This window comes from Phyllostomus hastatus, unplaced genomic scaffold (genome assembly GCF_019186645.2).
Source record: "Phyllostomus hastatus isolate PE091 unplaced genomic scaffold, TTU_PhHast_1.1 phas_contig_948, whole genome shotgun sequence".
NCBI classification, from domain to species: domain Eukaryota; kingdom Metazoa; phylum Chordata; class Mammalia; order Chiroptera; family Phyllostomidae; genus Phyllostomus; species Phyllostomus hastatus.
Window position 1 is genome coordinate 5,044,460 of NW_025333993.1, and position 12,607 is coordinate 5,057,066.

Consider the following 12,607-nt stretch of genomic DNA (forward strand, 5'->3'; position numbering starts at 1 on the left):
TCGAAAGGAAAAAAAAAAAGATAGGGAAATACCTCGTCCAGGATTTCATAACTAGTTGGATGTAGGGCTAGGACCGTTAACCACATCTCCTGTGGGTCAAGAGAGTCTCCTGCCCACTTTTTTCTAGTATCTGTTACCTTATCATTAGTATATTTGAAGGTGGCTTCAAACTGAGAGACTTTTGCTTGAAAAACACCTGTGGTCCTTTCAAGAACCTCAACTTAAAGTCTTTACTGGCCCTGGCTGGGTGGTAAACCCATTGGTTGAATGGAGCATTGTCTGTACACCAAAAAGTCGCGAGTGTAGCCCTGACTGGTGTGGTGCAGGGGATTGAATGCTGGTCTGTGAACCAAAAGGTCACTAGTTTGATTCCCGCCCAGGTCACATGCCTGGGTTGTGGATCGATTCCCAGTTGGGGGGCATGTGAGAGGCAACCACACACTGATTTCTACCTCACTTCTCCTCTTTCTTAAAAAAATTTTTTTTTTAAAGGAAAGGTTGTGAGTTTGATCCTTGGTCAGGGAGCTCACAGGAGGCAGTCTGTATTTCTCTCTCACATCAATGTTTCTCTCTCTCTCTCCCTTCTTTTCTCTCTAAAATCAGTAAACATATCCTTGGGTAAGGATTGAAAAAATTCATTATATTTGCCTATATTTATATGTAAATGTTTGGTGATGTTGATAGTGGCTTTTCTGTGGGGTGTAACTAAAAAGTGGTATGTCAGGGTGGAAGTTCACAGGTGGCTGGGCCTGCAGAGTCAGGAGACCTGGCCCTTCTCCCACAGATTCTGCCCCCACCCCGTGCTTCCCTGAACCATGTCCTGTCACTGGGAGGGGGCCACCTGGTACTTACTCGTGGGCCCAGGCTCTGGTGGGGGTGTCTGAACGGCCAGGCAGCGGCCTGATGATTTACTAGCTGCTGGGAGCCACCCAGTTGTTTCCGTAGGGGGGACCCCACAAATAAAACTCGAATTGTGTGTTGGCACTCTTAAGGTACTTTCCAAAGTGACATCACACTGTGAGGTGTCCTTAGGACGGGTGGTGGGGTGTCTGTCACCTGTTGTCCCCGTGCACACTGCCTTCCACTCGAGCAGTGGACCAGTGGTGGTTGGGGAGGCCTCAGTGTATCTGAGTGCAGACTCGGTGCTGCCACTCACTGGGCAGAAGCTGAGTGCAGTATGTTGGGCCATGGAAGTTAGGAATGTCAACCCTGCTCCCTCCCTGGTGCCAGTTCAACACCAGGGGGAATCCCTCGATTTGGGGATGTGCCAAGGAAAGAAACTACTCAGTGTAAACAGCTATATTGTGAAATAGCATGAAGTCATCTCCTAGATGGGTCAAACAGTGTTAGCCAGGTAGTGTCAGATGTGGCACCAGCCTGCTGGCTCCATGGCTCCATGGCTCCATTCCGGGAGGGATCAGATAAGGGACAATGGCCTTTGCTCGCCCCAATGCCAGACACTTCAGCTTCTCCCAGTATGCCGCTGGTGCCCTTCACGTTGCCGCCGTGGTGTTAGAGCTAAGAGGGAGTGAGTGTGAGTAGGTGAGTTCATGTGTAGATTTTTAAAGAGGAACTGATTGGGCTTCCAGAAGTTTCTTCCACCAACTCAATCCTTGCTGGTTTTGGCAGCCAGAAGTTGTGAGGACTTAACCATCCTGGCTCTGGAATCCTGGGCTTGGGGTGCTGGTGTGGGGCTGGGACTCCTTATTCCTGAGATATCCCCCAAATTTTTATCCACCACATGTGGATGAGAGATCAGCTGGTTCCGCATCTGCACCCCTTGATGGGTGCAGTCTCGATGGATGTGGTTTCTTTATTTCCCTAGTTGTCAGAATTCCATTTAACTTGGTTTCTGATGTTTCTGAGTGATAGTGGTTCTATATTTTAGTTGTAATATTGATGTAGTTGTGTGAAGAGGTGAACCATGTCTGCCTCTGCTGCCATCTTGACCAGAAGCCTCTGGTTAATGTTTCTGAATTAAAATAAGTAAATGCTTTTAAGTAAAGGATCTTCACACTAACACTAGGACATTTCTCTGCCTAGGTCCTTTTGTATAAACTGAGTGAAGCTCTTTCTCCTCTTCTATAGGAGTATTTATCCTGTCATTGACTACTAAACTTTCACTTCTTTATAAAGCATAGAATGTGAAGCATAGAAAAGAGGCCAAAAACATCCATCTCATCAGAAGTTGAGGGGAATTATTATTATTTTATAAATTGATCTTAGAGGAAGGGGTGGGGGGGGAGAGAGAAACATTGATCTGTTTTACTCATTTTGCATTTATTGGTTGACTCTTGTCTGTGCTCTGACCAGGGATTGAACTAAAACTTGGCTCATTGGGACAATGCTCTAAGCAACTGAGCTACCTGGCCAGGACTGAGGGGAATTATTTAAGCAAGGAAGACACAAAATTTTTATTTTGTGTAAAATAATTGTGCTTGCTCTGTCACTTTTCATTGTTGTACTTTTTTGACAGTTAAAAAATTTTATTGATTTTTGAGAGAGAGACAGAGAGGGAGGGAGGAAAAAAGAGGGATGGGGGGGGAGAGAGAGAGAGAGAGAGAGAGAGAGAGAGAGAGACGGAGACTGAAACATCAGTTGGTTGTTCCACTTATTTATGTATTCATGGGTTGATTCTTGTATGTGCCCTGACCTGGAATTGAACCCAAAACCTTGGTGTATCAGGATGATGCTCTAACTGAGTAAACTACCTGGCCAAGGCTGTACTGTCTTTTTTTTTTTTTTTTTAATCCTCATCCAAGGATATGTGTATTGATTTTAGAGAGAGAGGAATGAGGGCAGGTGCAGGTTGGGGTGGGGGGAAAGAGATTGATTGACTGATTGATTAGTTGCCTTCCATATACGCCTGGACCTAGGTATGTGCCCTGACCTGGGATCAGTCCTGCAACCTCTTGGTCCATGGGTCAACGCTCCGACTAAGCCATCTTGTCAGGGCTGTACTGTACTTTTTATTGAGGAATTGTGATATGATACTATAGTTTACTTATATAATCACCATTGTGAGGGTTGTAGATATAGTTTAAAGTAATTTTAGAGAAAGTTAAAGGTCAGATAGGCACATATAAAATATATTAAATATTTATTTTAGATCCTGGTTAGATTACAGCATCCCAAACTTGATAGAAAAAGTTACTTTTTCCCATAACTTTACAATTGGTCAGGCTATCTAGACCCTACTACCTCTTTCTATAACTCATGGACTTGAAGAGGCTCATGCTCACAGCAGTATTTGGTGGTGTAGTGATAGTAATGAAGCGATCCTAGGGTTGTGGCTGATCAAGTTGTGAGACTGCATATGGCAGGGTGTCAGACGCATTTTCACTGGGGGCCACATCAGCCTCACGGTTGCCTTCAAAGGACTGAATGTAATTTCAACTCCTTAACAGTTAAGGAGTAGTTACATTTATACAGTCCTAAAATTATTTTGGCCCTTTGAAGGCAACTGTGAGGCTGATGTGGCACCTGGCGAAAATGAGTTTTCACCCCTGGCATATGGCTACAAAAAACCAAGATGGTAGAGAGACTGGCTATTTGACTGTTGTAGGGACTTAGTTCTGCCCTGACTCCTGGGATCTTGTGTAACTGTGGCTTACTCATTGGAGTTGGTGGATAGAGACCATTCTCACATTCTTGTCTAGTACTAGAAAATACTGAAGGAAGATTACTCTACTGATTTGGTCAGTATACTACTAATTTTAATAATCCAGAACCATTATCTGTTATTTTTGTTGCCTTTTTTGGGACTAGAACCAAAAATTATTTTCCAGATGCACTTCATTTTGTACAAAAATAGGATAATTTTCCCCCTCTCTGCCCCCATCTTTGATGGTTTTCTATAATCCTTAGAAATTTGCAAGTAATCTGTGGTTCTCTTCAGGGAAATTGCAGCTGCTGCATGGGATTGATGTGTCTGGGCGCTGCCCAAACTGTGCTGAAGCCTCCTGTTTCAATGATTAGTTTTGTGGCATCAAGGCAGTGGGGTACCATGAGTGTTTATAAAGTTCTCCTTCCAGATCATTTAAGAGAGAAAGTGAGATCATGTCTAGCACTAGGAAGCAACTTGTTTAAAATGTTCTGTCCATACTTTTTGTATCTAGGGAAATTGCTTTTATCCATACCTTTTACATCTGATCTTCAAAAACAAACCTCCGTTCTCAGGTAGGCTTGATTGTGTAACTTGAAAACTTAAAGTCAGTTGTGTAAGTTCTCTAACTATGTGACTAGTGGAAATCTCAAAGCAAACTATTAGGTTAGAGATAAGTGATTTTCCCCCTTATAGAAGTCATATTGCCATTGCCCAGTGTCAATTTATCTTAAATATTTAACCCTTTTAGATACGTTGTTTAGGCTGATGAGTGCTATTTTTAGATTTGCATTACTGACAAGTTACTAGATCTGTAATTTCCTTGGTTTCTGTTAGAATTACCTTGTAGTTCCTCCTATCTTTCTTTTCCATCCTGTGATGAGCTAATCATCTACAATAGTTTTTGGACTTGTACATACTGACACTTTGAGTCACAGAGTGCTAATTAGTAATAAATACTTTTTGAGGTCTCTTTGAGCTTTGATATATCTTTTGAGTTATGCCTTGGAATATCTGTCAGGATAGGAAATGTAAGGTTGAAAAATTGAAAATATTTTATTATTTTCTGCATCAGGACTTATGAACAAAAACTTGATATTGAGTCTAGGTTTATTTTATATTTAAATTCATAATTAACAACCAAAAGTAAGATTTAGAACTACGTTTAAATTTTCTTTGGAGCAGTGTTTCTCTGGGAGTTTGAAAATGGGGTGTTGCTGGTGTCAGGAGCACGGGGGTACTGTCGGCATTAGTGGAAGGGCGCCAGGGACACCGTGTGTCTTGAACGTGGGGACGGTCCTGTACGCTGGTGTTTTGTTCTCGGTTGCTGTTAATGTCACACTGAGAAAACCTAAAGATAACTCCAAATACATTCATATCGGATAACATCAGCCATATTCATGAGTTAAACTTACACATTATTTTTGTGTTTTTTTGAGGTATAATTGACATGCAGTAAACTGCACATATTTCCCTGGCCAGGTACTCAGTGGTTAGAGTGTTGTCCCCATACACCAAGGTTGCGGGTTCAAGCTTCAGTCAGGGCACATACAAGAAGCAACCAGTGAATACGTAAATAAGTGGAACAACGAATCAGTGTTTCTCTCTCTCTCTCCCCCCTTCCTCTCTAAAATTCAGTAAGTAAAAATTATTTTTAAAAATCTCACATATTTACAAAGTGTTCAAGTTGATAAATTTGGGTGTGTTACATTTGTGAACCTACCGCTACAGTGAAGGTGGTAAACATACCTATCACATCCAAAAGTTTTCTCTTCCCCTTTGTAATTTTTTCTGCTTCTTCCCCTTCCCCTAGCTATCTCTGATCTGCTTGCTGTAACTGTATTTTAATTTGCATTTTGTGGACTTGAATATTAATGAAATCATATACTATATACTCTTACTTATTATTATTATTTTTAATATTGCTGTTCGAGTACCGTTGTCTCCAGTTTTCTACCAGCACTCCCCCCCACCCTCCCCATCCTCACTTCCTACCTTGATCCTACCCCCCTTTGGTTTTGTCCATGTGTCCTTCATACATGTCCGTGACTCTTTTTTAAAAATTTTTTAAAAAATTTATTTTTAGAGAGAGGGCAAGGGAGGGGGAAAGAGGGAGAGAAACAGCAATGTGTGTGAGATACAGTGATCGGTTGCCTTTCACATGCCCCCAACTGGGGACCTGGCCTGCAGCCCAGGCACAGCCCTGACTGGGAATGGAACACGCGACCTCTCAGTCCCCAGGCCGGTGCTCAGTCCACTGAGCCACACCAGCCAGCGCAGTGTGCTCTTCTTATGCCTTCGTTGAGTGTGATTATTTTGAGACTCACCCATGTCCTGTTTTGTTACTAGTAGTTCATTTTTAAATTCCTGTGTAGTATTCTGTTGTACAATGCAATAACGTGTATTCACATTTACTTGTTAATGGACATTTTGAATTGTGGCTACTCTTCAGCTTTTAAAAAGAAAGCTGTTTACAAACTTTTGTACACATGTATGCTTTCATTTTCTTGGGTAAACACCTAGGATTAGAATAGCTGGGTAATACGATAGGGGTATGTGCCCACCCATTTTCCAAAGTGGTTGTACTGTTTATGCCCACAAGCAGTTTCTTTATGTTCTTGCCCGTTTTTATCTGGTCAGTCTTTTTCATTTTAGGTAGTGATATCTCATGTTTGTAACTGGTATTTCATCAGTTACTGGTGATGTTGAGAATCTTTTCATGTGTTCACTTGTCATCTGTCTTCTTTGGTGAAGTGTCTGTTCAAATTTTTTGCCTATTTTAAAAATAAAGTTTTTTTTAATGATTGAATTTTTCGAGCACTTATTAGATAAGTGCTTTGCAAATATTTTAGTCTGTGGCTCATCTTTTTTTTTTAACAGTGCCTTTTGAAAAAACAAAAGTAGTTAGTTTTGATAAAGTCCAGTTTATTATTTTTTTTCTGTGAATTGTGCTTTTGGTGTTGTATTAGAAATATTTGCCTAATCTGAGGTCATAAAGATTTTCTCCAGTTTCTTCTTCTGTTATATGTTTCATGGTTTTAGATTATACATTTAAATTAGTGACCTGTCTGGAAATAATTTTTGTTTATGGAGTGATATATGGATCAAAGTAATGTTTTTGGCAAATGGATATCCAATTATGTCAGCAGCACTTGCTGAAAAGATTATCTTTTCTCCTTTGAATCTTTGTCAAAAACTAGTTGTCCTTATGTAACAAGTCATGAAATAAGGTATTGTTAGCTCTCAACTTTTTTTTTTAAAGCTTCTTTGAGTTTTCTAGGCTATTACATTTTCTAGGCTATTACTATATTAATTTTAGATTGAAATGATCAATTTCTACAAAAACATGCTGAGATTTGGGGATGGCTTTGAATCTATACATAAATTTACCATTTATTTAAATTTTCTTTAATTTTTCTCTGCAGTGTTTTATAGATTTCATTGTACATGTTTTTCACATGTTTTGTCAGACTTATCCCTAAGTATTTAATATTTTCAATACTATTATAAAATACTGTTTTTAAAACTTGCTTTCCAATCAGGTCTTGTCCAATAAACATGTGGCTCCTGATCATCTGTTGCAAATCTGCCAGCGCATCGGTCCCATGTTGGATAAAGAAATTCCACCCAGTATTTCAAGAGTCACTTCTTTACTTGGTGCAGGAAGGCAGTCTTTGCTACGTACAGCAAAAGGTACCTTAATTTGAAGAAGTGTTCTGCTTTGTATTACTAGCTTAATAATTATTATAATTGTGAAGTAATGTGAGCATTGTGGAAGAAAGGTGATATGTAACTATACACCGTACTGTGGACTATAAAATTCTCTGCATTTAGCATAGACATTGAATTTTATTACATAAGTGTTTAATGGGTCCTTCTGCATTTAAAAAAATGATGAAGGTATAGATGTTAAGCTAAAAAGTTTGAATTTATTCTGAGATGTGTTTGAGGTTTTATCAATGTGAGTTCTTAATTTTCCATTTTGTAGCTCACTTATAACTTCATTGAATGTAACTGTATGTGTCTAATAAACTCTTTAAATGCTAGAAGTATTTCATTTGATATTCAGATCTTTGAAAGCCCTTTGTTACAAAGGGAAAGTGATTTTCTAAATTTGGTAGCAGTTTGAAAACAAGCACCCAAAATGTATAATTGCATGGTTCTCTTTTCACCAACTTAATTTTTTTGCTAAGTTATGTGGTAGCAAACTGTTGGAATTGCTGTTCTTTTTCTGTTAGCTTGGTATAAATCACTTAGACTAAGTATATGTATGTGATATGATCTATGTATACAACATGGCTTAACTGCTAATGGGCAAGAATGTTGGCTCTTCTGATCCTGAGCATACGTGAAGTTCATCCCCCGCGATTATTTCTAAGATCTGTTGCTGATGTGATGCCGCCTCTTAGATGTACCACCAGTATAAAGTTTGACTGAGAAAGAACCAGCCTCCCTCTTGGTTCCATGCCAGACCGGTTTGTCAGCATTAGTCGTTTCTTTGTGCTCTATGGCCATGCCACACTGTGGCTTGAATTAGGAAACTGTTCACATTCTTCCTTTTTCTGTGTTCCTATTTATCTTGTAATTATTCTGTTTTAGGTTGTTACATAGTAGTTGCCTGGGTAGCCTGTTTTCTTTACTTGTGTCAAGCTCAATGTCGTTTTGTAATGAGCACTGCTTTAGAACTGGCAGACCTTAGAAGAGACTGCAGCAAGCTGTCCTAGGGTAGGGGCCATATTTTGCTGTTCGTTTTGTACTAGTGCCATGGGAGGATGCTCTTTGATCATTATAGTGGTAATGAATCCATTCATGTAAAACGTTAACATGCCTGTTAGTTTGGGGCACCCGAGGCTCAGTAGAAGTTTAGTAGGGTGTCTTCCTTCCTGTCCCCTTTCAGTTGTGAAGAAGCTAATTTCTAGCACAGAATACTCTGTGTTCTGCTACTCCTCCCTATAGAGGGGAAGACTTTTTTTTTTTTAGTATATTTGCTGGTAGGTCAAAGAGGGATGGGACTTTAGAATTAGTGTTTAGACTCATATATCCTACATATGTGCTCTTGTGTAAAGATCAGCTATGACCCTTAAACAAGAGGAAAGCCATTTAATTTTGTCTTTATTTCCGAAGGAGATTAAAGTCGTAATAATATTGGTCAAAATTGATTTTAAAACCTAATGATATTTAAATAGTTAATTAAATCAAGGATCTTCATATAAATCAAAGAAATTGAAATTTTCCTTACGAAAATTTTTGTTTTTTGGGAAGTTGGATCAGTTGTGATTAAGACTTTATCATTAATAATGTATGGTATAATTCCACTTTGAAAAATAAAAATTTATTTGGCATTGACTGGGACTTGGAGCCAGAAGATCTGGTGTTGTGGTCTATCTTGACTAAGCATTTGCAGCGGGTCTCCTTAAAGGTCCTGGAACCTTTGAGCCTCAGTTACCTCACTTGTAAATTGGCGATTAATACCTACCTCACAGGGTTGTTGTGAGGATTCCATGAGATAATGTATGTGGAAAGCACTTTGTAAATTGTAAAGTGCTGTACAATGTTAGTTGTTGTTGTTGTATCTGAGATGTCTTAAAATTTTTTTCCTTCAGAAATAGTCTAATAAACTTCTAGGGCTTTTCTGTTAAAGTATATTAGTTGGTAAAATTTTGAATAAACAGTTTATTAAAATATACGTAAGTATTCTATAAAATCTTTCTTGGGGTTAACTTTCAAGATTTTATGTGTATCTAAAATTCATTTTAAAGACTGCAGGCACACAGTTTGGAAGGGCTCTGCCTTTGCTGCTCTTCACAGAGGAAGACCTCCTGAAATGCCAGTGAATTACGGTTTCCCGCCAAGTCTTGGTAAGTGAGGCTGGCCTTTCAGATGCCCGAAACCGTTCTCTTAGTTTCTTGACCAAGTTTGTAACTGCTCTGTTAAGATTTTAAAGGAAATAGTGGTAGTAGCATTGTCTCAGTAGTAACGAGGATCAATTTTCACATTTGTTTTCCTAAAATATTAAAAGTAATAAAAATGAATGAAAAACCAATTTTATTATTATTAAAAAAAAAGCCTATACTAGTGATTATAATAGACCCTAACTGAGAAGAAACTTGTGTCCTTAGGATTTCTTGAACATAGATTTTTGTTTTGGAGATTTTCTTAGCTTTTTACATACTGGCACCCCCTTAACCATTTTTGTTGTTTTTATTTCCTAGTGGAGATACATCGAGGCAAACAACTCACAGGGTGTTCCACTTTTAGCACAGCATTTCCAGGAACTATGTACCAGCATATAAAAATGCACAGGAGGATTCTTGGACATCTATCTGCTGTTTACTGTGTAGCATTTGATAGGACAGGACATAGAATCTTTACAGTGAGTTAACATTTTCACCTCAATTTGTTATCATCTGGAGCACTTTGGTGTTCATCAGAATCTTTTAAGAAGAAATCTTTTAAAACACATAGATTCCATGTTTCCCATTCTCAGGGATTTTGACTCACTAGGCGTGGTGTGGGGCCTGTAAATTTGCATTTTTATTTAGTGTCTCAAGTGATTCAGATGTAGATAGGCCTTGTGTAGTGGTTGTGAGACTTGATTTAGAGCAGTGGTTCTTGGGAATGATCATCAAGGATGCTTAAAGATATACATGCCTAATACTTCTTCAGCCCATTGTAGACCTACTGACTTAGGTCAGTTTCCACTCTGTGAATTAACCGAAACCAAACCAAAACCCCTCCCACAAGTCTCTCAATCTTTCCAGGTGATTCATAGTCACATTGAGTGCTCATTGATCTAGGGAAATTGATTATTCAAACACAAATATTTCATAAATATTATAAAATTAATTGTAACTTTGGAATTTGATTTACATTTTTAATGTTGTAGGGGAAAATTAGGATGGGCAAAAAGTTCAAATTTTAGGTCCTGGTTGGGTAGCTCAGTTGGTTAGAGCACCATCTGATCTGCCAAGAATGTGAGTTTGATCCCCGGTCAGGGCACATTCAAGAAACAACCAATGAACGCATAAATAAGTGGAACAACAAATCAGTGTTTCTCTTTTAAAAAAAAAGTTTGAATTTTATTTCTCAGTTGTGAGATTCAGAGTAGATACTATTTGCAAAATGCTGGTACTATAAATTTTAGACTCTGTTGTTTGGTTATTTAAAATGAGGGTGCTAGTCCCATTATTTTTAGTTGTGTTTGGGAACAAACTACTCTTGTATCTCAGTCTGTGAAATGTAGATCTGTCCTAACAGTCATCAAATTATTTAGCTTTGTTTGATATTTAACCATTGTTATTAAAATAAGTGAGCCATGAACTTGTAGTTGGACTTATTATTTGGCAGAAAATTTTGAGAAGATAGTATTTATAATATGGTCTGATCCATAGAAATGAAAACTGAACAGTATCTTTATGTAGACATTGTTTGATTTTAAAAACTGTTATAGGTGTTCTCAGCATGAGCCAATCACATTGTTCTACAGTTGGAAAGAGGAGTTACAGATACTTGAGTGACATGTAAATGGTATTTTTTAAATGGTAAAGGACTTCTCTATTGACATTTATTGGGGGTGTATTTTTTCTTAGGGTTCAGATGATTGTTTGGTGAAGATTTGGTCAACGCACAATGGTCGCCTATTATCCACATTAAGAGGTCATTCTGCAGAAATTTCAGATATGGCAGTAAACTATGAGAATACGATGATTGCTGCAGGGAGCTGTGACAAAATCATCAGAGTGTGGTGCTTGAGGACCTGTGCCCCAGTGGCTGTGCTCCAGGGACACACAGGGTCAATTACATCTTTACAGGTAAACTGGTGTTTGTGGGCACTTTGTGTGTGGGCTCCTTTTTCTTTAAAACTCCTCTTTGGAAATGAGAAATGGTAAGATGCTTAGTAATTATATGCTGTATTTTAAATTTAGTAATCAAGAAAGAATATAATTAATCATAGTTCCATGATTCTTGGAAGGATGATTTAATAAATATGGGATGTGGTTAGAGCTTTATATGAAGGCTTAATGGATACTGAATGAGTCAATTACAAACTGATGAGTTAATGATTTTTCTACTTTAAAACTTACAGATTTTGGTAAGCTAATTAAATTTGCTACAATATATTTAAACTCACTTTTAGTCCATATTCTAGAATTTAGATTTAAATAGTCACTTTCAACATTGCTACCCTTCATTTTGTATACTTGAAGAGAGCGCTTAGAAGAAGCTTCTTCGAAAAGTCATAGGTTAAATCCTACCTCCATTAAAAAAGTATGTGAACTTGGGAGAAAAAGTCATAAAACAGATTATAGCCCTAGCTGGTGTGGCTCAATGGATTGAGCGTGAGCCTGCAAACTGAAAGGTCACTGGTTCGATTCCCAGTCAGGGTACATGCCTGGGTTGCCTGCCAGGTCCCCAGTTGGGGGCGCGTGAGAGGTAGCCAATCAATGTCTCTCTCATGCATTGGTGTTTTTCTCCCTCTCTTTCTCTCTCCCTTCTTCTTTCTCTCAAAGCAAATAAAATTATAAACTATACTCTGAGATACAAGGGTAACTATGTGAATCTTCGAAAAACCCCACCAAAACCAGTCCTTCCTCTTTCTTTTCTTCTCATGGTTTTCCTTTCCTAAGCTCCTTGTCATGAATGTCTCATGAATCAGCAAGGTTTGTTGCTTCTTCCAGGTTTCCCCCCCCATTCTGAGGGAAGAAGGAACAGTTAAAGTTAAGGTTCTTCGATTAGTTGGATTGATTGGATCAGTTCTTGGTTCTTTATCTTAACTGTTTCTTTTCAGTCACTATTTGTACATTGCCGTCAGACAAATCTTTTAGTTGACCTCAGAGTTTTATTTGATAACTACAGTTACCTCTTAATTGCTGTTATTGGACTTGGGTTCTCTGCTCATTTCAGCACCACTTCCACGCCATGTAGGTCTTGCCATTGCTATCAAATACTAAATTCCCTGTCACGTTTGTACTTTTGTTCATATTATTTCTTTGCCTAGTGTGT

General features: G+C 38.5%; 1 protein-coding gene across 2 annotated transcripts in view; it reads left to right on the forward strand.

Annotated features, from left to right (window-relative positions):
- The window catches only part of BRWD1 (bromodomain and WD repeat domain containing 1), a 106,374-nt gene that overhangs the window by 11,654 nt on the left and 82,113 nt on the right, over positions 1-12,607 (forward strand). For both annotated transcript variants that reach the window (XM_045852455.1, XM_045852454.1), the window contains exons 5-8: positions 7,147-7,297; positions 9,364-9,462; positions 9,817-9,977; positions 11,194-11,415. In XM_045852455.1, coding sequence (XP_045708411.1) covers positions 7,147-7,297; positions 9,364-9,462; positions 9,817-9,977; positions 11,194-11,415 — 633 coding nt within the window. The remainder of the gene's footprint in view (positions 1-7,146; positions 7,298-9,363; positions 9,463-9,816; positions 9,978-11,193; positions 11,416-12,607) is intronic.